Raw genomic sequence first — 25413 nt, 5'->3', positions numbered from 1 at the left:
TGATGGTGATGGTGGTGATGATGGTGATGATGATGATGATGGTGGTGATGATGGTGATGGTGGTGATGATGGTGGTGATGATGATGGTGATGATGGTGATGATGGTGGTGATGATGGTGGTGATGATGGTGATGGTGGTGATGATGATGGTGGTGGTGTTGACGATGGTTATGATGTTGGTGATGATGGTGGTGATGATAGTTTATCTTGAACTTTTTTCGCACCGTACGTAGCCAACCGTGCTAATAACGGTGGTGGCGGTCATTCATGATGATGAAGATGGTGGTGATAATAACGATTGAAGTTAATGCTGCAGCATCCGTGATGATGATGATCATGGTAATACCAGTCGTAAAGATTAGTATGATGATTATTAGCATCACCATACGAGTCATATAAAAGTCATGGTGATGCTGCAGAAACCATGACAGTGATGATGATGATGCTGCATGGGTCTTGACGATGTCGAGGAGGCCGCCCCGTGCCCTTGGGAGTGACCTTCCTCCTCCCCACGAGGCTCCGATGATCGCCAGGTCACAGCCGCCACTGTGGATTTATCCAGCGCTGTCACGTGACTTCCAGGGGTTACAAACGAAAAATGTCACTTTATTTTCACCGCACAAAAGACGTCCCTCTCTCTCCCTCCTTCTCTCCCCCCTCCCCCTCTCACTCCCAACCCCCCCCTCTCTTCTCCTCCATCCCGTCTCTCTCCCCGCCCCTCTCGCTCCCTCCCCCTTCCTCCTAGCGCTCTGACACCGGCCCAGTGAATGTTTTGAGCGTTCTGCCAAAAAAACATATCCCAGTGTCTTCCCCTTGTCTGCTGTGTTCTAGCGTGCTGTCTGATTCCACTCATGAAGTACCCCCCCCCGCCCTGCCCCTCCCATGCCCCCCATTAGTTGCCTCTCGTCCTATGTCCCAAACCATGGGGGTCCTGTAAACCCGTGTCTGCTGGGCTGCTTCCCCATCTATCAATGTCATGTCCCCATGTTCCATGTCTCGTGTTCCAAGTATTCAAGTGCAATGTTCCGTTGTGAGGTCTCGTGTTGCCTGTGTCAACACTCCCAAGTTCCGTGCGTCAGGTGCGATGTGGATCGCGTGTGTCCCTGTAATCCTGCGTGCGTCCGCGATAAATCCATCCTCTACGCTCATCCCCTCGGCACTTACACCGCAGAGAAATTAAACCCACCACGGTGGAGTTAAGATAGGTTATTAAACTAATTTGACCAGGTTAAGGCTTACTGAGCTGTGTAGTTATTGTTCAGAAGCAACCTGGCCACAAATGATAGCTGAACGAAGTGGCTTATCACGTGGAAATATATAGCAGCCAAATACTCTAGAAACGTAAATTTCTAAATGTGGAGGGAAAATCCGGAGGGCCCGGACGAAAATCCACGCGACCACGGGGAGAACATGCAAACTCCAAATATACAGCAGGCGTCAGGGTCGGGATCGAACTCATGACCTCCTGCATACCAGGCGAGGTAGTTAACATCTCGCCACCACGGCATATTTTTTTATTTCGCTTGTTTGCTACTGGAAAGCCTAACGAGTCTCAAGACTCCATATTCAGGAGGGTCCTGCCCAGTTTGTCGCGGTCGGGGGCGATGATGTTACGATGTGAGGATGATGGCGATGATGTTACGATGTGAAATCGCAGCTCCGTAATTTGCGGTGCAAATTTGTTTTGCCAATACCGGTTACATTGTATGGGATTTTTTTTTAGTTAGCTGATAAGATGCACTCCCAGAAGGCCATGCAAAACAAATTCAACGTGGAGAGGTAAAGATGGTGAGGAGGTTATTAATTTAGTAATTAACATTCAATGCAACGACGCTAATTGGTCGTTGGCTTTATTATTATTTTTTTACCAGAAGTATTTTATTGGAAGAAAATAAAAAGGCCCGGGGAATGTTACAGCGTCACGGTGAGACGGTGTTGCGTGGTGGGGTAGGGGGCAAAGCGGAATGGGGTAACCTCAACAGGTAGAGCTGGAGTCCTACACTCACAAGGTGTGTGGCGGGGGGTGGGGGGGGTCACGCTACGAGTGGAAGAGACGCGGTGGAGAGGCGCTACCGGCCAGGGGACGCAGCCTGCGGCTTCCGGAGCCGCGTGCGGCGGCTCTTTAAGGACTGCCCCTTCGTTTGACGGGAGTTTATCAAGGACCACCACGCGGTGCAATGTGCGGCGCTTGAAATATTGACGTTTAGTTTGACCGATTCCGAAGACAAAAACAAGGCTGCTCTTGCTATTTCGGTTGCCGACCCCTTGCGCGAACTGGTTATGTCATATGCACAACTTTTGTAGGGCTGCGCGCGTTAGGGTGGGCGGCCGGTGAGGAAATTGTTCACGTGGAGCCCGAGTTGTATTGTTAGAGGAGGAGAGTACCCCAGACACGGACACGGAGAGATTGAAATCATCTCGCTTTGTGAGCAGCGCGCGCGCGCGTCCCCCGCTTCATCGTGGTCCACACTCCGCGCGGCCAGGACCCCCTGCGGAGCTCGGCTCAACTCTAGGCGCGCGACCCGGGGCAGATCGTCGCCGTTGGCCACGGAGCGAACCCTCTAGGTCGGCTCGGCACGAAACGAGCGCTGGCTGCGGCGATGAGATGGACGAGGTCGCTGGTAGCGCCGACCGCACCGGGCTCCGTGGGTCTCCGGCGAGCTCGATGGGCGCTCGCGAACGTCGCTCGCCCCAACGTCCTCCACCACGTGGGAGCTTCGTTCGATTTTTTCATTTTCCACGCAGTGCGCGAGCGGGGTTTCTTGTTTTCTTAATCGCGATTAATGTATTATTGTTGTTGCCGTCGTTGTATTACTCAACAAGCCGCAGACGACATCAGCTCGTTCGATCTGATCTCGCGCTAATTTCTGAGAAAAATCATCGGCCAACGCGCGGCCGATGACTGAGCTTGCAGTGGCCGTGGTTGCGCGCGGGGAGAAAAGGCAACTGCCCGGCCAGTGACCGATGGGAGTGGCCGGCCAGGACGCGGCCGTTGGGATGTGGAGAGGCGTTGCGGTTTAAGGGGGGCAGCGCGACTCCGTGACAGACTCCTCTTCCGTAGAACGAGACCGCATCAACGCAACGCTCCGGGTCGCTCCGCTGGCTCCCCGTCGATTCGATCCCGGAATCAGTATCACACTCAACGTCTCGCGCCGTGCCTCGGGTTTCCCTCTCTCATCTCACTTCGCTCTGCTCCACGCACTCTCCTACCTCTCATCTCACTCTACTCCCCTCCATGCACTCTCCTACCTCTCCCCTCTCATCTCACTCTACTCCCCTCCACGCACTCTCCTACCTCTCCCCTCTCATCTCACTCTACTCCCCTCCACGCACTCTCCTACCTCTCCCGTCTCATCTCACTCCACTCCCCTCCACGCACTCTCCTACCTCTCCCCTCTCATCTCACTCCACTCCCCTCCACGCACTCTCCTACCTCTCCCCTCTCATCTCACTCCACTCCCCTCCACGCACTCTCCTACTTCTCCCCTCTCATCTCACTCTACTCCCCTCCACGCACTCTCCTGCCTCTCCCCTCTCGTCTCACTCTACTCCCCTCCACGCACTCTCCTACCTCTCTCCTCTCATCTCACTCTACTCCTCTCCACGCACTCTCCTACCTCTCACCTCTCATCTCACTCCACTCCCCTCCACGCACTCTCCTAGCTCTCCCCACTCATCTCACTCTACTCCCCTCCACGCACTCTCCTGCCTCTTCCCTCTCATCACACTCTACTCCCCTCCATGCATCTCTTCATTCTCCTCTGCTGCCCCCACAGTCTGGAACTTCCTCCCCCCCCCGTCCCCTGTGCTGTAGACTCCCTGCCCCTGTTCAAATCCAGATACGAGGACTTCCATGTACGTGAAATCGCACAAACCGAGCCCGCTTAAAGCGAGGTAACCCTGTGCTCACATTGATAGCCGTGTAGCCACATAGAGACATATACACTCACACAGAGATCCATAGACTTACATGGAGACCCATAGATTCACATATAGATCCACAGATTCCCTTGGAGACCCAGACTAACATTGAGACCCATAGACACACAGAGATCCACAGACTCACATGGAGGCCCACAGACCTACATAGAGACCCATAGACTCACATGGAGATCCACAGACTCACATAGAGACCCACAGACTCACACGGAGGCCTCTGGCTGCCTGCTGCTGTCTATAAAACAAACTCTCTTTGTGTTCAACATCTGGAGATGCGGCCGCGTTGCGCCGCTATGATTAGTTCCACGTTGCATTGCAAGTCATTACGTGCCGTTTCATCCGCGGTGTCTTCGCCTCCGATGCTCGTGTGGTCCCCTCTGCACCCCCGTGGGTCCCCATGGGGTCCTGCTTACGGGGATCCGCAGGGGACTCACGGGGGGACTCAGAGGGGACCCACGGGGGGTCCACGGGGGACCAGAAGGGGGCGCAGGGGGGCGCCCCCCCCCCCTTCTGGCGTGGAACCGATCCGCTGCGCTATCTCAGGGAGCACAGGGAGTTGCGGTTTCCTGGAGCTGTTTTGCTGCTGCCGGTCAAGGGGCCCCGGTTAACGGTCACTCGCGTTTGATGGTGGTGTTGGTGGTGGTGGTGTTGCTGGTGGTGTTGGTGGTGGTTGTGGTGTTGGTGGTGGTGTTGGTGGTGTTGATGGTGGTGTTGATGGTGGTGGTGTTGGTGGTGGTGGTGTTGGTGGTGGTGGTGGGGGTGATGTTGGTGGTGGTGTTGGTGGTGTTGATGGTGGTGAGGGTGGTGTTGGTGGTGGTGGTGTTGGTGGTGGTGTTGATGGTGTTGGTGGTGGGGGTGTTGTTGGTGGTGGTGTTGGGGGTGGTGTTGGTGGTGGTGTTGGTGGTGGTGTTGGTGGTGTTGGTGGTGGTGTTGGTGGTGGTGGTGTTGGTGGTGGTGTTGATGGTGGTGGTGTTGTTGTTGGTGGTGGTGTTGGTGGTGGTGTTGGTGGTGGTGTTGGTGGAGGGGGTGGTGTTGTTGGTGGTGTTGGTGGCGGTAGTATTGGTGTTGGTTGTGGTGTTGGTGGTGGTGTTGGTGGTGGTGTTGAAAATAAATAATAATCGACGACAGGGGGGAGGGGATGGGTTGACGAATGTGTCGAGTGTTGTTGTTCCACTGCCGATGCAGGAGCAGCAGCATCACCAAATAATGTGTGTGTTTGTGATGTTTGTTTTCCATGTTTAGTTATATAGTTTGTTTAGTTTGTTTTCCTTCCCCGCAGCTCCGATTAGCGGCGCGGTTGGCTTCGTGCGGTGCAAAACAAGTTCAACATACACGCAGTGTGGAAAATAAGAATAGGTTTGACCCTTTTCTGTTAAGATGTTCAAACAGCAAGTAGAAACCTCTTGCAAGGAATCAAGTTCGCGTTAACCACACACAGTGCTGGTGAACATACTAACAAAACATGCTCTGATACTATTTGATACATTGTCTTTGAAACTGATTGGCCTACAGCAGAGGACAGCAGCCTTCTGTATGACACAGGCGGGACTCGGTCCTAAAGAAGGCTGTCTCTGGTGTAGCCAATCCGTTTCAAAGTCAATGCCAATATAATATGATTATCAGAGCGTGTTCCTTTGCATGTTCACCACAAGCATTGTGTGCTGTTAATGCAGACTTGATGCCCTTTGCAAAAGGTTTCTATTTGGTCTTGATTTGAAGCTTTCGTGACTGCAGGAATCCCATGATCTTTGGTTCTTTCGGTAAGTCACGTGGGTAGAAAAACAAAATAGATCTCGACGTTTCGATCGCAACACAAGCACAGCAAGAACAAACTGCTGAAGTGTAGCAGTTGGTGCTTGAACATCTTGACACCTCCTGTGTTATTGCCAGAAAGGGTAACATCTCTTTGATTATTTATTATTATTTGATACCGGCAAAAAAATGATCCCATGATATACACACATCCATCATCATCATCATCGTCTTCTTCTTCCACGCGATTGTCCCACTCACGTGGGGGTGTCCGCTGTCCTTGCCAACCTTCTCCACGCTGCCCTGTCCTGCGCCATCTCTCGTTCCGCTCCTCCGACCACCGTGGTCCCATCGCACCACATCGTCCCCCTTCTGCCTTCCTCTTCATCCTTTCCTTCCACTTGCATCGCTCGCACCTTCTGACCCACATCATTGCCCTTCTGTCTCTCCACGTGACCGAACCGCACCCAGAGCCTTTTCTCTCTCTCTCTCATCTTCTCGGCGATTTCTACCATCTTGAGTCCTCCTCTCGCGTCTTCAGTTCTCACCCCTTGTCCTTGTTACGTTAATATCTCGGTGGGCCCTTGTCTGGCAGGATGGGGATGGTTTCGTGTTGTTTAACCTTTCTTGCACTTACCTTTGCACTGCTATCGTATTTTCGTAACTTTTTTTGATGTAACGTTGTTACCCTGCCCCTACTGGACATCTGTGAAAAAAAGAGCTTCATGGTTTATCGGATTGCTCCGGTATGAACACATTGTCCTTGCGGAGGGAGCTGGTAGGAACGTTGGGTTGCTCGGTCAATGGCCAGGGTCAACGGCGGCGTGGTGTATTCCGCAAATATGCCCGACTGTGAGGGCGGGCACAAGCCGGCGTGAGTAGGTTAAACGTTGAGTTTTATAAGGGCACCACTGGGTGACCAGCCCCTCCCCACCCAGCCCCACCCCTCCCACCCAGCCCCACCCCACCCTCCCCTCCCCACCCAGCCCCTCCCCTCCCCACCCAGCTCCTCCCCACCCTCCCCTCCCCACCCAGCCCCTCCCCACCCTCCCCTTCCCACCCAGCCCCTCTCCACCCTCCCCACCCAGCCCCACCCTCCCCTCCCAGCCCCTCCCCACCCTCCCCTCTCCACCCAGCCCCATCCCTCTCATTTTTGGATGCACGCCGGACGGACGGGCGGTCACAATAATCCCCTGTGGGCTGGTGGAACCAGGAGGTTCCTACCAGTGATGCACATTCTCATTATGATATACGCATGCATCTGGCACACCACCAGGGATGGTGCCCGGCTCGCTGCAGAGCTCAGCCGGTGCGGGGTGGGGTGGATTCGGCCGGTCCAAATGGAAAATAAAAATAAAATGAACATTATTTTAGAAAATGTCAACCGCTCGTTTTCAATCTTATGTTCTCCGTAGCCGTTCACGGCACTGGCTTGATATTAATTCGTATTTCATTTCGTTACAAATTGGATGCAATGACATTTGATAATTGCAAAGCAATCTGCATAGGGGGCAAAAGTAATAATAATAATACTTAATAAAAAAATACACATTATAATATTACGTGCAACAAACGTGCAGCCCCCTGTCTTGGTGGCATGGTCGTGAAAAGTGAGCACTGGGGAGACAAAGGTGGCTGGGTGCGAGTGGAGCCTTTATGCGTCTGCTCGAGAGAGGCCCGCAGAGTCTCATCCAGCAGTGGATTGGCAAGGGCGCCGTGTGTGCGTGCACACACGTGGACAGCGCGCCACGCAACTAACCCGGCAAGCCGAGTTTGATTCCCACGTAGACAACACGTGTTTGTCTACGTGCTGTGTTACGTGTGTGTGTGCTGGATAACACCAGCGACGATTATCGTAAACCAGTCCTGGGCCACCCCTAGGTTGACTCAGCCTCGAATGAGTCACCTGGCGCGGCGTGTAAACATCGCGACTGGGGAGACAAAGGCGGCCGGGCGTGTTGCTGGCCACCCCCCCCCCCTCGTGGCGCCGTGGTGCTCGCTAACAGCACTTGCCCCGCGCCCGTGGCGTCGATCTTCCGTCGTGGCGAGAAGACGCGGAGCGGTGGCGCAGCCGCCACGACTTCGCGTCGATCCTCTGTGCGGGAGATTACGTTTTGTCGTTGTTGTTGTCGTTGTTGTTGCCGCCGCCGCTGCTGCTGCTGCGAGATTTAAAGGTCACGCAGCAAGGTCGCGATCGCGCCACTGAATAACCATGAGACTTGGCAGTGTGTGATGTGTGTGTGCAGTTGGGAGTGTGTGTGGTGGTGTGTGGTTGTCTGTGTGTGTGGTGGTGTGTGGTGGTGTGTCTGTGCGTGTGTGTAGTGTGTGGTGGTGTGTCTGTGTGTGTGTGGTGGTGTGTGGTGGTGTGTCTGTGCGTGTGTGTAGTGTGTGGTGGTGTGTCTGTGTGTGTGTGGTAGTGTGTGTGAGGTGGTGTGTGGTTGTGTGTGTGGTGGTGGTGTGTCTGTGCGTGTGTGTAGGGTGTGGCGGTGTGTCTGTAAGTGTGAGGTGGTGTGTGGTTGTGTGTGTGTCGTGGTGTGTTTGTACGTGTGAGGTGGTGTGTGATTGTGTGAGTGTGTGTGTGGTGGTGTGTCTGTACGAGTGTGTAGTGTGTGGTTGTGTGTTTGTACGTGTGAAGTGGTGTGTGTGCGTGTGAGGTGGTGTGTGTGCGTGTGAGGTGGTGTGGCTGTACATGTGAGATGGTGCGTCAGGTGGTGTGTGCGTGTGTGTAGTGTGTCTGTGTGTGTGTGGTGTGTCTGTACACGTAAGGTGGTATGTGCGTGTGTGTAGTGTGTCTGTCTGCATGTGCGTGGTGTGTCTGTGCATGTGTGATAGTGTGTGCCTGTGTGTTGGATGTGTAAAGAGCGGTGGTGCAGCGGTTAGCGCGCTGCGCTACGAACCTGGCCACCCGGGTTCGATTCCCGCTCACGGCTAACACCAATAGTGACGATTATTTGAACCGGTCCTGGGCATCCCCTAGGTCGACTCAGCCTCAAATGAGTACCTGGTGCGCTGTGTAAACATCGCCACTTGGGAGACAAAGGCGGCCGGGCGTGGTGTTAGCCATCCACCCACTCGTGTGCCGTGCCGGCCTTCATAGGTGCTCGCTAACAGCACTTGCCCCAACACTCTGCTACAGGCTATACGGGGATCTTTATCTTTGGCGATGTGTGTGCGCATGTTTGTGGGAGAGAGGAGCTGCGGTGCCTTGCACGGTGCTACATATTGACTACAACCTCTGCCGTCTGGGCTCGATTCCAGGTCAAAACTCCAGCAGCATCGAAATAAATCCGGGTGGCTCTCGATCCGAAAGGCTGCGAGTTCAATTCCTTTTGTTGGTAAGTCGACAGCGGCTGTCCTTCGTAAAGACTGGGCCCCATCATAGATGTGTGTAATTTCCTCCATCGGCTCAGGCCTGTGAACATAAGATGTGCGGCAAATCACTTTGGTTTATTTACACAGGATACCCGTAGGTGATGTTTGTTTTGCTGACGATTGCTCAGTTTCATGAGCGTTTGGCTTCCTTGTCGGATGAAACTGAAGGCGTCGCGAGGGAAAACTTCCACGCCATGCGTACAGGTGTGGGTGACGCTCGGAGCTCCCGCACAGATGGATTCAATCTGCAATTCAGGTCGTAGCGATACGAATCGAGGGCGCCACGGTGGCTAGGAGATGTTAACTACCTCGCCTGGTATGCAGGAGGTCGTGGGCTCGATCCCGACCCTGACGCTTGCATATTTGGAGTTTGCGGTGTCTCTCTCTCCCCGTGGCCACGTGGATTTTTCTCCGAGTCCTCTGGTTTTTTTCAGCTCCGCATTTAGAATCATGTGTTTAAGAGTAATTTGGCTGCTATACATTTCTACGTGATGAGCCACTTCGTTGAGCTATGATTTGTGGCCAGGTGACTTCTGAAAAAGAATCTACACAGGCTCGGTTGGCCTTAACCTGGTAAAATAAAAAGAGTTTAGTTTTAGAATCGAGTCGGTTCCACCCATAGGGTCCCCGGTGTCCGTCCAGTCTGTTGCCGTATCACCGAATCCGGCGGGTCGGATTGAAAGAGAATATTTTAATATTTTAAACTCTCTCTCTCTCCTTCTCGCTCATTGCGAAAATCGATGGCGCGTGTTAATGGATCGCACGCCGCGCGGCATCCATTCGTCATGCGCCGACTGCGTGTCAGCAAACCCAGAAAGTCTGCCCGGGTAGCTCAAGCGCACGGTGGCTCTCTCTGTAAGGTGTCTCTCTGTCGAGCGGAGCGCTCTGACACGTCGTGGTTCCGAAGTGGATTTCGTGGAAGCAGAGTGAGACCTCGAGGGGGGACCAGGAATTTAGTCTCATTTGCAAGAGCGGAGCCGGTGGGGGGGGGGGGCTGTCACTGAAATGTCAAAATCAAAACAACACTCTGTTGTTGTTGTTGTCACGTGCGGAGTGAAAAGGCACAACAAACGATTGCGTCGTCGCACGAGCAATCGGACACGTGGCGCGGAGCGGTGGCCGTGTGAGCAGAGGAATTGCGGGGGAATTGCGGGGGGATTGCAGGGGCTGCAGCTTTGCCTGGAACAAACAGCGGTGGGCTCTGGACGGTGCATAACAGCAGATGCCTTCTGATATCCCAGGGATTAGCAGAAACCTCCCCTCCCCACTCTCATTGTACCCCTCCTCCACCCCCGACTGCTCCACCTCCTCCTCCTCCTCTCGAGCAATTTGACTGTCGTGTTCGCTTGTCTTCATTCAACTCAGGAAGTAATTTATGTCTGTGTGCGTCTGTCTCTATTCGTGTGTGTATGTTTGTTTATGCGCGTTGTGTGTAATGCTATGTTGTGTTGTGGAGGTATTGTGTGTAGTATCCGTGTTGTGTGGTGTTTGTGTGGTGTGCATTTTGGTGTGTGTGGTGTGTGTAATGTACGTTGTGTGTTGTTGTGTGTGTGTTGTTGTGTGTTGTTGTGTGTGTGTTGTTGTGTGTGTGTTGTTGTGTGTGTGTGTTGTTGTGTGTGGTTGTTAGTTTGTTACGCTTTGGAGCCAGCTGGCCAGGATTGTGCAAAATTTCGCCCCCGACTCTTCACCCAGGCAACTCGAGAGGACAGACCACGTGTTGTATAACCTCTAACACTCAAACTAACGATAACATACGTGTTGTGTGCGTGTTGTTTATGTGTGCGTGCGTGTCGTGTGTGCTGGCCAACACCAGCGACGATTATATCTGAACCGGTCCTGGAACTCCCCTAGGTCGCCTCAGCCTCAAATGAGTATCTGGTGCGGCGGTGTAGCAGTGTAGTAAACATCGCCACTGGGAGGGGGGGGGGGACAAGGGCCGGGCGTGGTGCCAGCCACCCACCCCGCTTCGTGCGCCGTGCCCGGCCTCCAGATGCACTTCTGCTGCTGCTACTCGCTAAACACAGCACTTGCCCCAACCGTCTGCTAAGGCTACGCTGGGGGGGGGGGGGGATCTTTGTCTTTGTGTGCGCGCCCCGGCAGACGGAGCGATGAATAAGCTGCGGCAGAGTCTGCGCAGGAAGAAGGAGAACTACGTGCCGGAGGCGAGCCGCCCGCACCAGTGGCAGGCGGACGAGGAGGCGGTGAGGCGCGGCCACTGCAACTTCCCCGTCAAGGTGAGGCCAAAGGATGCCTTGTCAAGGTGAGGCCCCTGGTGGCCTTGTCAAGGTGAGGCCCCTGGTGGCCTTGTCAAGGTGAGGCCCCTGGTGGCCTTGTCAAGGTGAGGCCCGAGGAGGCCTTGTCAAGGTGAGGCCCCTGGTGGCCTTGTCAAGGTGAGGCCCCTGGTGGCCTTGTCAAGGTGAGGCCCCTGGTGGCCTTGTCAAGGTGAGGCCCCTGGTGGCCTTGTCAAGGTGAGGCCCCTGGTGGCCTTGTCAAGGTGAGGCCCCTGGTGGCCCTGTCAAGGTGAGGCCCGTGATGGCCCTGTCAAGGTGAGGCCCGAGGTGGCCTTGTCAAGGTGAGGTCAGAGGTGGCCTTGTCAAGGTGAGGCCAGAGGTGGCCTTGTCAAGGTGAGGCGCCTGGTGGCCCTGTCAAGGTGAGGTCCCTGGTGGCCTTGTCAAAGTGAGGCCCCTGATGGCCTTGTCAAGGTGAGGCCAGAGGTGGCCCTGTCAAGGTGACGCTCGTGGTGACCTTGTCAAGGTGAGGCCCGCGGTGGCCCTGTCAAGGTGAGGCCCGTGGTGGCCTTGTCAAGGTGAGGCCCGAGGAGGCCTTGTCAAGGTGAGGCCCGTGGTGGCCTTGTCAAGGTGAGGCCCGTGGTGGCCTTGTCAAGGTGAGGCCCCTGGTGGCCTTGTCAAGGTGAGGCCCCTGGTGGCCTTGTCAAGGTGAGGCCCGAGGAGGCCTTGTCAAGGTGAGGCCCCTGGTGGCCTTGTCAAGGTGAGGCCCGTGGTGGCCTTGTCAAGGTGAGGCCCCTGGTGGCCCTGTCAAGGTGAGGTTAGAGGTGGCCTTGTCAAGGTGAGGTTAGAGGTGGCCTTGTCAAGGTGAGGCCCTTTGTGGCCCCGTCAAGGTGAAGCCAGAGGTGGCCTTGTCAAGGTGAGGTTAGAGGTGGCCCTGTCAAGGTGAGGCCCGTGGTGGCCTTGTCAAGGTGAGGCCAGAGGTGGCCTTGTCAAGGTGAGGCTCGTGGTGGCCTTGTCAAGGTGAGGCCCGTGGTGGCCCCGTCAAGGTGAAGCCAGAGGTGGCCTTGTCAAGGTGAGGTTAGAGGTGGCCTTGTCAAGGTGAGGCCCGTGGTGGCCTTGTCAAGGTGAGGCCCGAGGTGGCCTTGTCAAGGTGAGGCCCCTGGTGGCCTTGTCAAGGTGAGGCCCCTGGTGGCCTTGTCAAGGTGAGGCCAGAGGTGGCCTTGTCAAGATGAGGCCAGAGGTGGCCTTGTCAAGGTGAGGTCAGAGGTGGCCTTGTCAAGGTGAGGCCAGAGGTGGCCTTGTCAAGGTGAGGCCCGTGGTGGCCTTGTCAAGGTGAGGCCCGTCGTGGCCTTGTCAAGGTGAGGTCAGAGGTGGCCTTGTCAAGATGAGGCCAGAGGTGGCCTTGTCAAGGTGAGGTCAGAGGTGGCCTTGTCAAGGTGAGGCCAGAGGTGGCCTTGTCAAGGTGAGGCCAGAGGTGGCCTTGTCAAGGTGAGGCCCGTGGTGGCCTTGTCAAGGTGAGGCCAGAGGTGGCCTTGTCAAGGTGAGGCCCGTGGTAGCCTTGTCAAGGTGAGGGCCGAGGTGGCCTTGTCAAGGTGAGGCTCGTGGTGGCCTTGTCAAGATGAGGCTCGCGGTGACCTTCTCAAGGTGAGGCCAGAGGTGGCCTTGTCAAGGTGAGGGCCGAGGTGGCCTTGTCAAGGTGAGGCTCATGTTGGCCTTGTCAAGGTGAGGCTCGTGTTGGCCTTGTCAAGGTGAGGCCCGTGGTGGCCTTGTCAAGGTGAGGCCCCTGGTGGCCTTGTCAAGGTGAGGCCAGAGGTGGCCTTGTCAAGGTGAGGTCAGAGGTGGCCTTGTCAAGGTGAGGCCAAAGGTGGCCTTGTCAAGGTGAGGTCAGAGGTGGCCTTGTCAAGATGAGGCCAGAGGTGGCCTTGTCAAGGTGAGGCCAGAGGTGGCCTTGTCAAGGCGAGGCCCGTGGTGGCCTTGTCAAGGTGAGGTAAGAGGTGGCCTTGTCAAGGTGAGGTCAGAGGTGGCCTTGTCAAGGTGAGGCCCCTGGTGACCTTGTCAAGGTGAGGTCAGAGGTGGCCTTGTCAAGGTGAGGCCAGAGGTGGCCTTGTCAAGGTGAGGCCAGAGGTGGCCTTGTCAAGGTGAGGCCAGAGGTGGTCTTGTCAAGGTTAGGCCAGAGGTGGCCCTGTTAAGATGAGGCTCGTGCTGATGGCCCGGAGTGCAGTGGTCGTGGCGGCACTGAGAGGCCGTGAGTGCTTGCTGGTGGTGGTGGTGGTCATGTCGGCGCGCTACGCTACGAACCCGCCGGCCCGAGTTCGATTCCCGCTGCCAACACCAGTGACGATTATCTGAACCGGTTCTGGGCCTCCCCTAGGTCGACTCAGCCTCAAATTACTACCTGGTGCGGTGTGTAAACATCGCTACTCAGGAGACAAAGGCGACCGTGCGTGGTGGTGGCCACCCCACCCCCTCGTGTGCCGTGCCGGCCTTCATGGGTGCTCGCTGTGCCCCGCACTTGCCCCGAGGAGTGCTTGCGCAGGGGCTCCTTTGTCTTTGTCCGTTCGCTTCGGGCGGTCACGTGGCACAAAAGGGGCGCTGTCCAGGATCCACGCGGTGTGGGCCGTACGTGCCACACACACACACGGGGTGTGACACACACACACACGGGGTGTTGCATGCCACACACACGGGGGTGTTGCGTGCCACACACACGAGGTGTTGCGTGACGCTGCGGCTCTACCGATTGAAACCCGAAGAGAAAAGAGCCAGAGAGTAGCGGGCATCCCGTGTGAAATAAAACCGCTCGCGCGTGAAATTGCTCCGAAATTCCGTGGCGCCCTGTTTGTGTGTGTGGGTGGTGTCTGTTGTGTGTGTTGTGTGGCTGGTGTGGTGTGGGTGGTGTCTGTTGTGTGTGTTGTGTGGCTGGTGTGTGTGATGTGTGTGGGCGGTGTCTGTTGTGTGTGTTGTGTGGCTGGTGTGGTGTGGGTGGTGTCTGTTGTGTGGGTTGTGTGGCTGGTGTGTGTGATGTGTGGGTGGTGTCTGTTGTGTGTGTTGTGTGGCTGGTGTGTGTGTGTGATGTTTGTGGGTGGTGTCTGTTGTGTGTGTTGTGTGGCTGGTGTGGTGTGGGTGGTGTCTGTTGTGTGTGTTGTGTGGCTGGTGTGTGTGTGTGATGTTTGTGGGTGGTGTCTGTTGTGTGTGTTGTGTGGCTGGTGTGGTGTGGGTGGTGTCTGTTGTGTGGGTTGTGTGGCTGGTGTGTGTGATGTATGTGGGCGGTGTCTGTTGTGTGTGTTGTGTGGCTGGTGTGGTGTGGGTGGTGTCTGTTGTGTGGGTTGTGTGGCTGGTGTGTGTGATGTGTGTGGGTGGTGTCTGTTGTGTGTGTTGTGTGGCTGGTGTGTGTGTGTGATGTTTGTGGGTGGTGTCTGTTGTGTGTGTTGTGTGGCTGGTGTGGTGTGGGTGGTGTCTGTTGTGTGTGTTGTGTGGCTGGTGTGTGTGTGTGATGTTTGTGGGTGGTGTCTGTTGTGTGTGTTGTGTGGCTGGTGTGGTGTGAGTGGTGTCTGTTGTGTGGGTTGTGTGGCTGGTGTGTGTGATGCGTGTCCGTGGTGTCTGTTGTGTGTGTTGTGTGGCTGGTGTGTGTGTGATGTTTGTGGGTGGTGTCTGTGTGGTGTGTATGGAAGGGTGGTGTGTGTGGTGGTTGCAATCCTATGGATGACTGTGATAGCTCGGTTGTGTGTGTGGTTTGTGTGTGTGTGGTGTGTGTGTGTATTGTGTGTGTGGTGTGTGTGTGGTGTGTGTGCGGTGTGTGTGTGGTGTGTGTGTGGGGTGTGTGGTGTGTGTGTGGTGTGTGTGTGGTGTGTCTGTGTGTGTGGTGTGTGTGTGGTGTGTGTGGTGTGTCTGTGTGGTGTGTGTGTGTGGTGTGTGTGTGTGTGGTGTGTGTGTGGTGTGTGTGGTGTGTCTGTGTGTGTGTGTCTGTGTGTGTGGTGTGTGTGGTGTGTGTGTGTGGTGTGTGGTGTGTGTGTGGTGTGTGTGTGGTGTGTGTGTGGTGTGTGTGTGTTGTGTGTGTGTGTGGTGTGTGTGGTGTGTGTGGTGTGTGTGTGGTGTGTGTGGTGTGTGTGTGGTGTCTGTGTGTGTGGTGTGTGTGTATGTGTGGTGTGTGTGGTGTGTGTGTGGTGTGTGTGTGGTGTGTGTGTGTGTGTGTCTGTGTGTGTGGGGTAGTGAAATTGCCTATAAATTGTCCCGCCTAGTCAAGTAGCAGCCTTCCTTTGCAGCAGCCCGTGCTGTGATTTTGTTGGTAATTTATATGTAAATGTGCGTGTGTGTGAATGTGTGTGTGTGTGGTGTGTGTGTGGTGTGTGAATGTGTGTGTGTGGTGTGTGTGTGTGTGAATGTGTGTGTGTGGTGTGTGTGTGTGTGTGTGTGGTGTGTGTGAATGTGTGTGTGTGTGCATGGTGTGTGTGTGTGTGAATGTGTGTGTGTGTGCGTGGTGTGTGTGTGTGTGAATGTGTGTGAATGTGTGTGTGAATGTGTGTGTGTGTGGTGTGTGAATGTGTGTGGTGTGTGAATGTGTGTGTGTGAATGTGTGTGTGTGAATATGTGTGTGTGAATGTGTGTGTGTGGTGTGTGCATGTGCGTGTGTGTGTGGTGTGTGAATGTGCGTGTGTGTGTGGTGTGTGAATGTGTGCGTGTGTGGTGTGTGAATGTGCGTGTGTGTGTGGTGTGTGAATGTGTGTGTGTGGTGTGTTAATGTGCGTGTGTGTGTGGTGTGTGAATGTGCGTGTGTGTGTGGTGTGTGAATGTGTGTGTGTGATGTGTGAATGTGTGTGTGTGTGTGAATGTGCGTGTGTGTGTGGTGTGTGTGAATGTGTGTGTGAGTGTCTATGTCGAGGGAGCGGTGGTGCAGTGGTTAGCGCACAACGCTCCGAACCAGGCCCACGGCTATAATCGGTGGCAGGTGGTATCACAACTTGTCCTGAGACTCCCCTAGGTTGCCTCAGACTGAAATGAGCGCTTGGAAGACAAAGGCGGATGGGGCATTGTAATGGCCACACCACCCCATCGTACGCCCTGGTGACCTGAATAGGTGCTCGCTAACAGAGCACTTGCCCCAGTCTATTAAAAGGCTACACAGGGGACCTTTGTCTTTTTATGTACGTGTATGCTTTGTGTCTACTAGTGTGCGTATGTATTTGTCTGTAAGAAAGTTTATTTATGTACTTGCACAATATCTATTTGTGTCTGTATCTGTGTGTGTGTGTAAATGTGGGGAGTGGTAGCGCAACGCTCACGGCCAACACCGGTGACGATTATCTGAACCGGTCCTGGGACTACCCTTGGTTGACTCAGCCTCAAATGAGTAGCTGGTGCGATGTGTAAACATCGCCACTGGGGAGACAAAGGCGGCCGGGCGTGGTGCTGGTCACCCATCCCGTCGTGTGCCGTGCCGGCCTTCATAGGTGCTCGCCAACAGCACTTGCCCCAACAGTCTGTTCAGACTACACGGGGGGTCTTTGCCTTTGTGTAAATGTGTATGTTAGCGTGTACATATGTAGGTGTATTGATGTGCGTGTGTATTCATGTGCATTCAGGAGTGTGTGCGTGTATGTGTCTGTCCGTGGATGTGTGTGTAAATTTCGATTTAAAGCTTTCGTGACTGCAGGGATTAATCTTCTTGGTTCTTTCGGTAAAGTCACGTAGAAGGGAAATAAAATAACAGCCCTGTTTTTCACCTGAGAACGGCTGCTTGCGTTGTGGCCGAAACGTCGTGAGAATTGTATTTTATTATGTTTTTATTTTATTTTCATTTTTTATTATTTCCCTTTTACGTGACTTTACCGAAAGAACCAAGAAGATGTGTGTGTATTTACGTGTAAGTCCCATGTTTGTGCCCGCGTCTGTCCGTGTATGCGCATGTGCTCATGTGCATTCGCCTGTATGTGTCCGTGTATGTGCTCACGCGTATGCAGCCGTGTGTGTGTGTGTCCGTCCGCGGGTGTGCATGCGTGTGCATGCGTGTGAATTCACGTGTATTTATTTGTGGCGTTTTATAAGCTGTCGTATTATTAGTTTGTTCGATGATAATTAGTTCTCCGTCAATGCCTGCCGCTACGCGATAGTGCAGCTCCCCGCGGGCCCTCTGTGAATGGGAGGAATCTTCTCGTGGCTATCAGCGGCCGCAGCCGTTGGTTGACAAGGTCAGAAAAAGAGCGATGGATGCAAGTGAAGAGGAAATCTCAAATCGGAGCTCGCAACGCCGGTGCAACGTGGGTTTTTATATCGCCGCGTCCTCAATGTAACCGCGCCTCGCAATGCTGGGCTCAAGCAGGGTGGTTGTTTGTTTCTAATATATATAGAGAGAGAGAGATTGGGGCAGTCGGTCCTATCCAGAGGAGAAGGGGAAGCTGTTGAGTCTGGATTTCAACAGGGTAGGGAGTCGACAGCACGGATGGCTGGGGGGGGGGGGGGGAAGGAGTTTCGGACCTTGGGAGCAGCAAAGGGGAAATGAGCGACCTCCCACCGAGCGACAACAACTGTGTAACACATCTTGTGTTCCTGGGTCGGCTTTCTGTGGAAGCCTCCATGACACGTGCCCCCCCCTCGTTGTGCCCCCCCCGTTGCCCCCCCCCGTTGTGCCCCCCCCCCCCCCCCCCCCACCGGTGTCTCTGCCTCGCCGCTGACGACCTGCCTGCCCGGCTCAGTACCTGGGCTGCGTGGAGGTGGACGAGTCGCGGGGGATGCACGTGTGTGAGGAGGCCGTGAAGAGGCTCAAAGCGGTGAGTCGCGTGAATCGGGGGGTTTTCCGCGGAGCGTGCGTGCGAATTGGGAATCTTTACTCGGGCTGGAAGAAATCCGGTGAGCCGATTAAGCTCTTTTATTTCAACGGCACGAGGTGACCCTCGGCACCGCTATTCTGCCAGTAGGGGCAGTCGCTTGACGAGCGTGGGGGGGGTGCCTGGTGGCCAAAGCTACGAGTTGGGGGGGATGCCCCTACAGCATTAAATGTTCGAGACCGTGAGTGCAACGACGATGCGATTACGGCAAGAGGAGACGCGATAGAGTAGAGCCTCGAGGTGCGACCGTGCGAGACAAATCAAATATTGGGGCTCGAGCTGACCGATTGCCGCACCTCCTGAGCTGATAGTGGAGTTATTACACAACTGATAATGTAGTTATTACAGAACTGATAATGTCGTTACTACACCACTGATAATGTAGTTACTACGCCACTTATAATGTAGTTACGACACCACTGATAATGTAGTTACTACGCCACTGATAATGTAGTTACTACACAACTGAGCAGGGGGTTTGGTGGCGATGATTGCTGCTGGATTGGAGTCCCAATTGAACAATTTGCTGGTAAGTTTTCAAATTTGGCCCCACTTTTTTTAGAACGATGTTGTGGCATCTTTGGCCGTGCGTATATAAAAAGTGTTTTAAAAAAAATAGATATTTAATTATTTAAAATAAAATGCCCGTCTTCTCCTCAGACGGACAGGAAGAAAATCCGCGCCGGGCTGTGGGTCTCCGCTGACGGACTTCGAGTGGTGGACGATGCCACCAAGGTACCGGTCAACTCCTAATCCCTTGCGGTCATTACGACAACCATCAGTCGCCATGCACGCACGTGTAGTGGGTTCACAACAGAGGTCGCAACCGGGTACCCGATACCCGTACCCTACCCGATACCCGGCTACCCGGCGCACGACGCGACCCGCCCGGTGCAGGGAGGCCCCTCATCCAGCAGTGGATGGTGCACTGTTGTGTCACGGTCACCCACCTACTGTGGGTGTTGCTGCTGCTGCTGCCGCTCAGGACATGATTGTGGACCAGACGATTGAGAAGGTCTCCTTCTGCGCCCCGGACCGCAACTACGACAAAGCCTTCTCCTACATCTGCAGGGACGGCACGACGCGTCGCTGGATATGCCATTCCTTCATGGCCATCAAGGACTCGGTATGCATTCGGGAACTTATTCCTTCGTTCATCCGTTCGTTTCGCCATTCATTCCTGTGGTACTTGTTCGTCAAATAGTTCGCCTCATTCATTCGTTTTTCATTCATCTGTTCCGGCCTTTATATATTGATTCATTTGTTTATTAATTCGATCTCATTCCTCCAATCACGATTTCCTTCATGAATTAACTCGTCGGCGACCTGGTTGGTCATTCGGTGACCTCGTCGCTCCATCGTCGATGATCCCATTGGTCCACCTGTGACCTTGTCGGTCTATCGGTTGGTGACCTCATTGGTCCATCCGTGACCTCGTCTGTCCATTGTAGGTGATCCCATTGGTCCATCTGTGACCTTGTTGTCCCGTCGTCGGTGACCTCGTCGGTCCAACGTCGGTGACCTCATTGGTCCATCCGTGACCTCGTCGCTTTGTCGGTGACCTCGTCGTTCCGCCCATCCCACGCCCCCCCCCCCCTGTACGCGCCCCGCAGGGCGAGCGGCTGAGCCACGCCGTGGGCTGCGCGTTCGCCGCGTGCCTCGAGCGCAAGCAGCGGCGCGAGAAGGAGTGCGGCGTCACCGCCACCTTCGACGCCAACCGCACCAGCTTCACCCGCGAGGGCTCCTTCCGCGCCAACGCCGCCAACGCCGCCAACGCCGCCGGCGGCGCCGGTGGTGCCGGTAGCGCCGTGGCGGGCGACAGGCCCGGCGACGAGGTGGCGGGGACGACGACGACGACGACGATGATGATGGTGGCGGTGACGATGACCGGAGCAGCGACGCACGAGCGAGCGTCGAAGGGTGAGCGGGTGGGTGGGTGGGTGGCGGGTGGGTGGGTGGTGGGTGGTTGGTGGACGGGTGGGTGGGTGGGTGGTGGGTGGGTGGTGGGTGGTGGGTGGGTGGTGGGTGGGTGATGGGTGGTGGGTGGGTGATGGGTGGTGGGTGGGTGGTGGACTGGTGGGTGGTGGGTGGGTGGTGGGTGTGTGATGGGTGCGTGTGCTGTGCTAGTAAACCGGCTACTTACCCGAGTTCGATTCCCGATGATGGCTACCAACGCCGATGACGATTATCTGGACCTGTCCCGGGTCTCCATTGACATGTCTACTCTAGTGGAAGTGCCTTATGCCGTTAATCATCGTCGTGTTCATCATTACAGCCTCACCCCTCGTCTCATCATCATCATCATCGTCACAGCCAACCATTGTCTAATAACCATCATCATCACAGTTTAGTAGTTTACGCCATGGTGTACGTGAGTGAGTGTGTGAGTCTCATCGCCATCACCACCATCGCCCCCATCACCACCACCGCCATCACCACCATCACCCCCATCACCACTACCGTCATCGCCCCCACCGCCATCACCACCATCACCCCCATCACCACCACCGTCATCGCCCCCACCGCCATCACCACCATCACCCCCATCACCACTACCGTCATCGCCCCCACCGCCATCACCACCATCACCCCCATCACCACTACCGTCATCGCCCCCACCGCCATCACCACCATCACCCCCATCACCACTACCGTCATCGCCCCCACCGCCATCACCACCATCACCCCCATCACCACCACCGTCATCGCCCCCACCGCCATCACCACCGTCACCATCTTCACCGTCGTCACGTCGTCTCGTCTTTGCCCCCCTCCCCCGCCTTCCCCCCCCCCCCCACCAGCGTCTCCCATCGAGAGAGCCATGGCAGCGATGTCGGAGGTCGGCAACTCGGGATCGGTGGTGGGAGGGCCGCCCCCCGCGTACCCCTCCCCCTCCTCCTCACCCTCCTCCTCCGTGGCCGGGCGCGGTGGCGGCGCTTCCCCAGCGGCGGCCCCGGCGGCCCCAGCGGCGCAGGCGGCGTGGACACCGGGGGAACCGCCGCCCCCTCACGCCGGGGGCCACAACCCCCACGCCATCCCCCGCAAGCACGCGCCGCTAGAGCAGTTGGTGCGGCAGGTGAGAGGCGCGTGCACCTAGCCTGGCGCGCACGGGCCACGGCGGCGGCGACGTCGCCAAGAGATCCGCGCTCGCGCCCGCTCACACGGTAACCGGTGACGGTCATCCGAACCGGTTTTCTCAAGCTCCCCTAGGTCGACCCGGCCTCAAATGAGCCGCCCGGTGCGGTGTGCAGTAAACATCGCCACTGGGGAGACAAAGGCGGCCGGGCGTGGTGCTGGCCACCCACCCCCCCTCGTGTGCCGTGCCGGCCTTCATAGGTGCTACTCGCTAAGAGAACTTGCCCCAAAGGTCTGTTTAGGCTACACGGGGGGATCTTTGTCTTTGTGAGTGTGTCTGTGGGAGTGTGCACGTGTGTGCGTCATTATAGTTGACGCAGCGATTCGTGCGATCGTTGTTTGAATGATTACGGTGTCACCTCCATCGTCGTCATCAATGCCAGGAGGTGGTGCTGGCTATGCACGTAGCTCTACCTGTAATCCAGCACTGTGGAGGCAGCAGTGAGGGTTGCTGGATCGCACACACACATAGATGTTGTGAAACTCCCTTACCGTGGGTGTCGTGGAGGTGCCGTACCCCTGGCTCACTTAGAAGGCGGTACAGCAAGTGGACTAATCGCCGTCTGTTTAATCCATCTGGATGGGATAGAGTGTTACTCCCTCGCACGCGTGGATTTTCTGTGGATCCTCCGGTTTCCTCCCATCATGTACCTACTCGTTCATATATAGAGGACCGTAGAGCTTGGGCAATTGCTTGTAGCGCCAGCTCATTTCTTTAGAACTGCTTTTTGTGTTTAGGTGTCCGATTAGCACCTTTGGCTACGTACGAAAAAAAGTTCAACATACATCATCATCACAGTTATCATCGTCATCTTCATCGTCGTCGTCAGACTTGCCACCCTCGCCACGGTCGCGAGCGATCAGGAATGAGCACTCACGTCCGCTGCCGTTGCCGCGCTTGTGCAGGGCTCGTTCCGCGGGTTCCCCGCGCTGGCGCAGAAGACGTCTCCATTCAAGCGGCAGCTCTCGCTGCGCGTCAACGACCTCCCGAGCACGCGGCAGAGACACATGGACTTCCAGGGTGCGGCGCGCACGCACCCACCCATCCACGCACCCACGCATGCACCCACGCATGGACCCACCCACGCACACACCCACCCATCCACGCACCCACGCATGCACCCACCCACACGCTGCACGCCCCCATCCACCCACCCACCCACGCACCCACCCACGCACGCCCCCATCCACCCACCCACGCACCCACCCACGCACGCACCCATCCACCCACCCACGCACCCACCCACACACGCACCCACCCACGTACCCACACACGCACCCACCCACGTACCCACACACGCACCCACCCACCCATGTACCCACCCACCCACGCAGGCACCCATCCACCCACCCACGCACCCACCCACGCACCCACCCACACACGCACCCACCCACTGTACCCACACACGCACCCACCCACCCATGTACCCACCTACCCACTGCACGCACCCCGCGTGCAGGAGCTGTAACTGGTGGGGTATAGGACACTACCGACCACCCACCCCCACACGCCCGACACCCCATGCCCTTCCTCCCGAGCGGTGGGGCGCCACCGGTCTCTCAACGCGATGGGCGGCTCGGCGAGGGGTTCCCCCCAATTCTGTCGCTTTGTCCTGTGACCACCGATCGTGCGGACGGGGTCCAACTTGGGGACGGTGACGATACCCAAAAGGAAAAGCGGGGTGGGGGGCGGGGTGTGACGTTCGCATCGCGCCATCGAGGTGACCGCCCGCTGCGCCGCCGTGTCGCGTGCAGACGAGCTGACGGAGCCCGAGTCCCCGTGCCAGGGCGACGCGGACGATGTGAGCGAGCTGTGCGGGCAGATGTCCGGCACAGGGCTGCTGGGGCGAGGTCACGACCTCCCCGCGGCTTCCGGCTCCATGCAAGGTGAGGGTGAGTAGAGTGAGAGTGGGGAGGGAGGGAGGGAAGGAGGGAGGGAGGGGAAAATTATTGTGGTCATTGTTGCATTTTGATTGTAAATGTTCATCATGATTCTACAGTGGCAGGATATTTGGTGTAACCATCATCATCATCAGCAGCAGCAGCAGCAAAATCAGTAGCAGCATCGGAAGCAGCAGAATTTGCATAAGTAGCAGCGTCGGCATGATCAAAATAGATTTACCGCGGTACACTCCCGCCCCCCCACCTCCCCCCAACCGTCCGCCCCCACCCCCCCTCTCCCACCACAGCGCACCGCGACGGGCCGCCGTACCCGCTGCCCGGCACCGCCCGCGACAGCCTGGACCACCACCACCAGCGCGCCGTCTCGTGGGGGCCGTCGGCCTCCCTGCCCCACGAGGGCACCGCCGTGGGGCAGCCCCGGCCGCACCACGCGCCGCTGTCGTCGTCGTCGCCGCCGCTGGGCCACCGGCGCACGGCGTCCGAGGCCGAGCGCTGGCTCGACGAGGTCACCAAGGCCGTGGCGGCGCAGGCTCAGCCGGCGCCTGCCGGGGGTCAATCCGTTTGGCGGGGTGGCGGCGCCGGTGCGCTCCCCGTATGCCTCAGCAGCTGCGCTCGCTCATAACGGCACGGTGCCGGCGGCTGGCGCTTACGGATCGGATCTAACGCCGGCGCAGATGGCCGCGAGCCTGTTCTCCCCGCAAGCTGTGTACGCCGTTGGCCCCGCCACGCCGTCCGCGCCGTCGTCGGCGTCGTCGTCGCCATCGTCGTCGGCAGCGCTAGCAGCGGCGGCGGCCGCGTCGCTGCTCCAGCAGCAGCAGCTGCAGCAGCTGCAGCAGCTTTCGCCGCACCATCTCGCTCAACAGCAGCATCAGCAGCACCTTCTTACTCACCTGCAGCACCAGCAGCAGCTGCAGCAGCAGCTGCAGCAGCAGCAGCTTCAGCAACAGCTGCAGCAGCAACAGCATCACCTTCTGACTCACCTGCAGCACCAGCAGCAACAGCTGCACCAGCAGCAGCAGCTGCGTCAACAGCAGCACTTGCAGCAGCAGCAGCAGCACCTGCTGCAGCACGGACAGGCACCGGAGTCGCCGCAGCTTGGCGGGTCGCTGCCCCCGTCGCCGCTGCTCCAGCCGCGGTTGCACCAGGCTCATAACGGCGGCGCTCGGTCGCCGGCGCACAGCGAGCGCTCACCGGCACACGGCGGGGCTTTCGAGGAGCGGTGGGCGTCAGCCGCACCCGTCGCCGGGACCGCCAATGCCGAAATCGGGGGCAAAATGTACCCGCCAGAACCCGGGCCGCCTTGCTCCCCGGCGACCACCAACCCGTTTCATCGGTGACCGCGACAGGAAAACGAAATCTGCCGATCGAAAAGAGGGTCCGTGGCGTTCGCTTGAATGGGGGAGGAGGTGGCCGAGACGACAGAGGGCCGTTTTCCGTGGGATCCGTGAGGTCGGGCGTGGCGCTTCGATAGGGCCGCCATGTCCCCGCGCCTGCGCGCGTGCAGTGTGCGAAAACGTCGGCAAGTGTCGTGGGAAGGAGGATGCGAAGAACGCCTTTGTCTCGGGCGTTTGCAGTATTTTTTTTAATCATCGTTATTACGATGGTTTTTGTTACGCAGCTGACAAAAACAATGGGGTATTTTAATTGTCGTACCGGGAAGACTTAAAGATGTCTCCAACGAGAGAAGCATCCTGGGATAATCAGGGCGGGTGGCGAACCCCATTCTTCAATGATAACTGGACGGCCTATTTTAGCGTGGGTGTCTGCGAGTCGTGTTGTGATGTCATTGGCTCTCCACGTTCGATTGGGCAAGCTGGAGCCAGGTGACCGGAAGGGGCGTGGCTCTTGTCCAGTCACATGATGTTCGCGACCGCCTTGTGATTGGCCGCAGATACGAGTAAAAATGGCGGCCAGTGCACTCTTAGGTAGGAACCTAAGAACCCCTGATGACGAAGACGCCATGAGACCATCGGAAGGGTTAGAATCACAATGTGGGTGACCACTCGGTCGGTCGGTCAGGCTCGCTTGGTCGTTGGCAACAGATCGATTCTAGAATCTCATCGAGGTGTTTCTTGAAGAGCCCCAGTGAGAATCGGCCACCACCACCACCGTCACATGTCGCGTGGGCAGATGGTTCCAGACTCCCTCCCGGCCAATCTCTCCCGAACTTTCCCGCACACAGCCTCCCGCCCCAGGCCTCTGCTTCTCGTCTCTGTGCTGAGCGTCAGCTGTGTGTGTGTTGTAGCCCGACAGTGTGGACAAGG

General features: G+C 56.7%; 1 protein-coding gene across 4 annotated transcripts in view; it reads left to right on the top strand.

Annotated features, from left to right (window-relative positions):
• LOC133362514 (numb-like protein) overlaps window positions 1-23771 on the top strand; it is a 38381-nt gene extending 14610 nt beyond the window's left edge. For 2 of the 4 annotated variants that reach the window (XM_061581477.1, XM_061581465.1), the window contains 9 exons: window positions 11164-11297; window positions 17981-18055; window positions 18773-18847; window positions 19098-19238; window positions 19726-20032; window positions 20914-21188; window positions 22154-22268; window positions 23003-23140; window positions 23437-23771. In XM_061581477.1, coding sequence (XP_061437461.1) covers window positions 11172-11297; window positions 17981-18055; window positions 18773-18847; window positions 19098-19238; window positions 19726-20032; window positions 20914-21188; window positions 22154-22268; window positions 23003-23140; window positions 23437-23771 — 1587 coding nt within the window. In that variant the 5' untranslated portion in view covers window positions 11164-11171. Of the gene's footprint in view, window positions 1-8631; window positions 9027-11163; window positions 11298-17980; window positions 18056-18772; window positions 18848-19097; window positions 19239-19725; window positions 20033-20913; window positions 21189-22153; window positions 22269-23002; window positions 23141-23436 lie in introns of those variants that run through there. The other 2 variants (XM_061581471.1, XM_061581485.1) reach the window with 2 other exon arrangements.
• Window positions 23772-25413: the final 1642 nt, after the last annotated feature.

The sequence above is a fragment of the Lethenteron reissneri genome, chromosome 8, assembly GCF_015708825.2.
Source record: "Lethenteron reissneri isolate LAM-NWPU_2019-01 chromosome 8, ASM1570882v1, whole genome shotgun sequence".
NCBI lineage: Eukaryota > Metazoa > Chordata > Hyperoartia > Petromyzontiformes > Petromyzontidae > Lethenteron > Lethenteron reissneri.
This window is presented reverse-complemented; position numbering and strand designations above follow the sequence as displayed.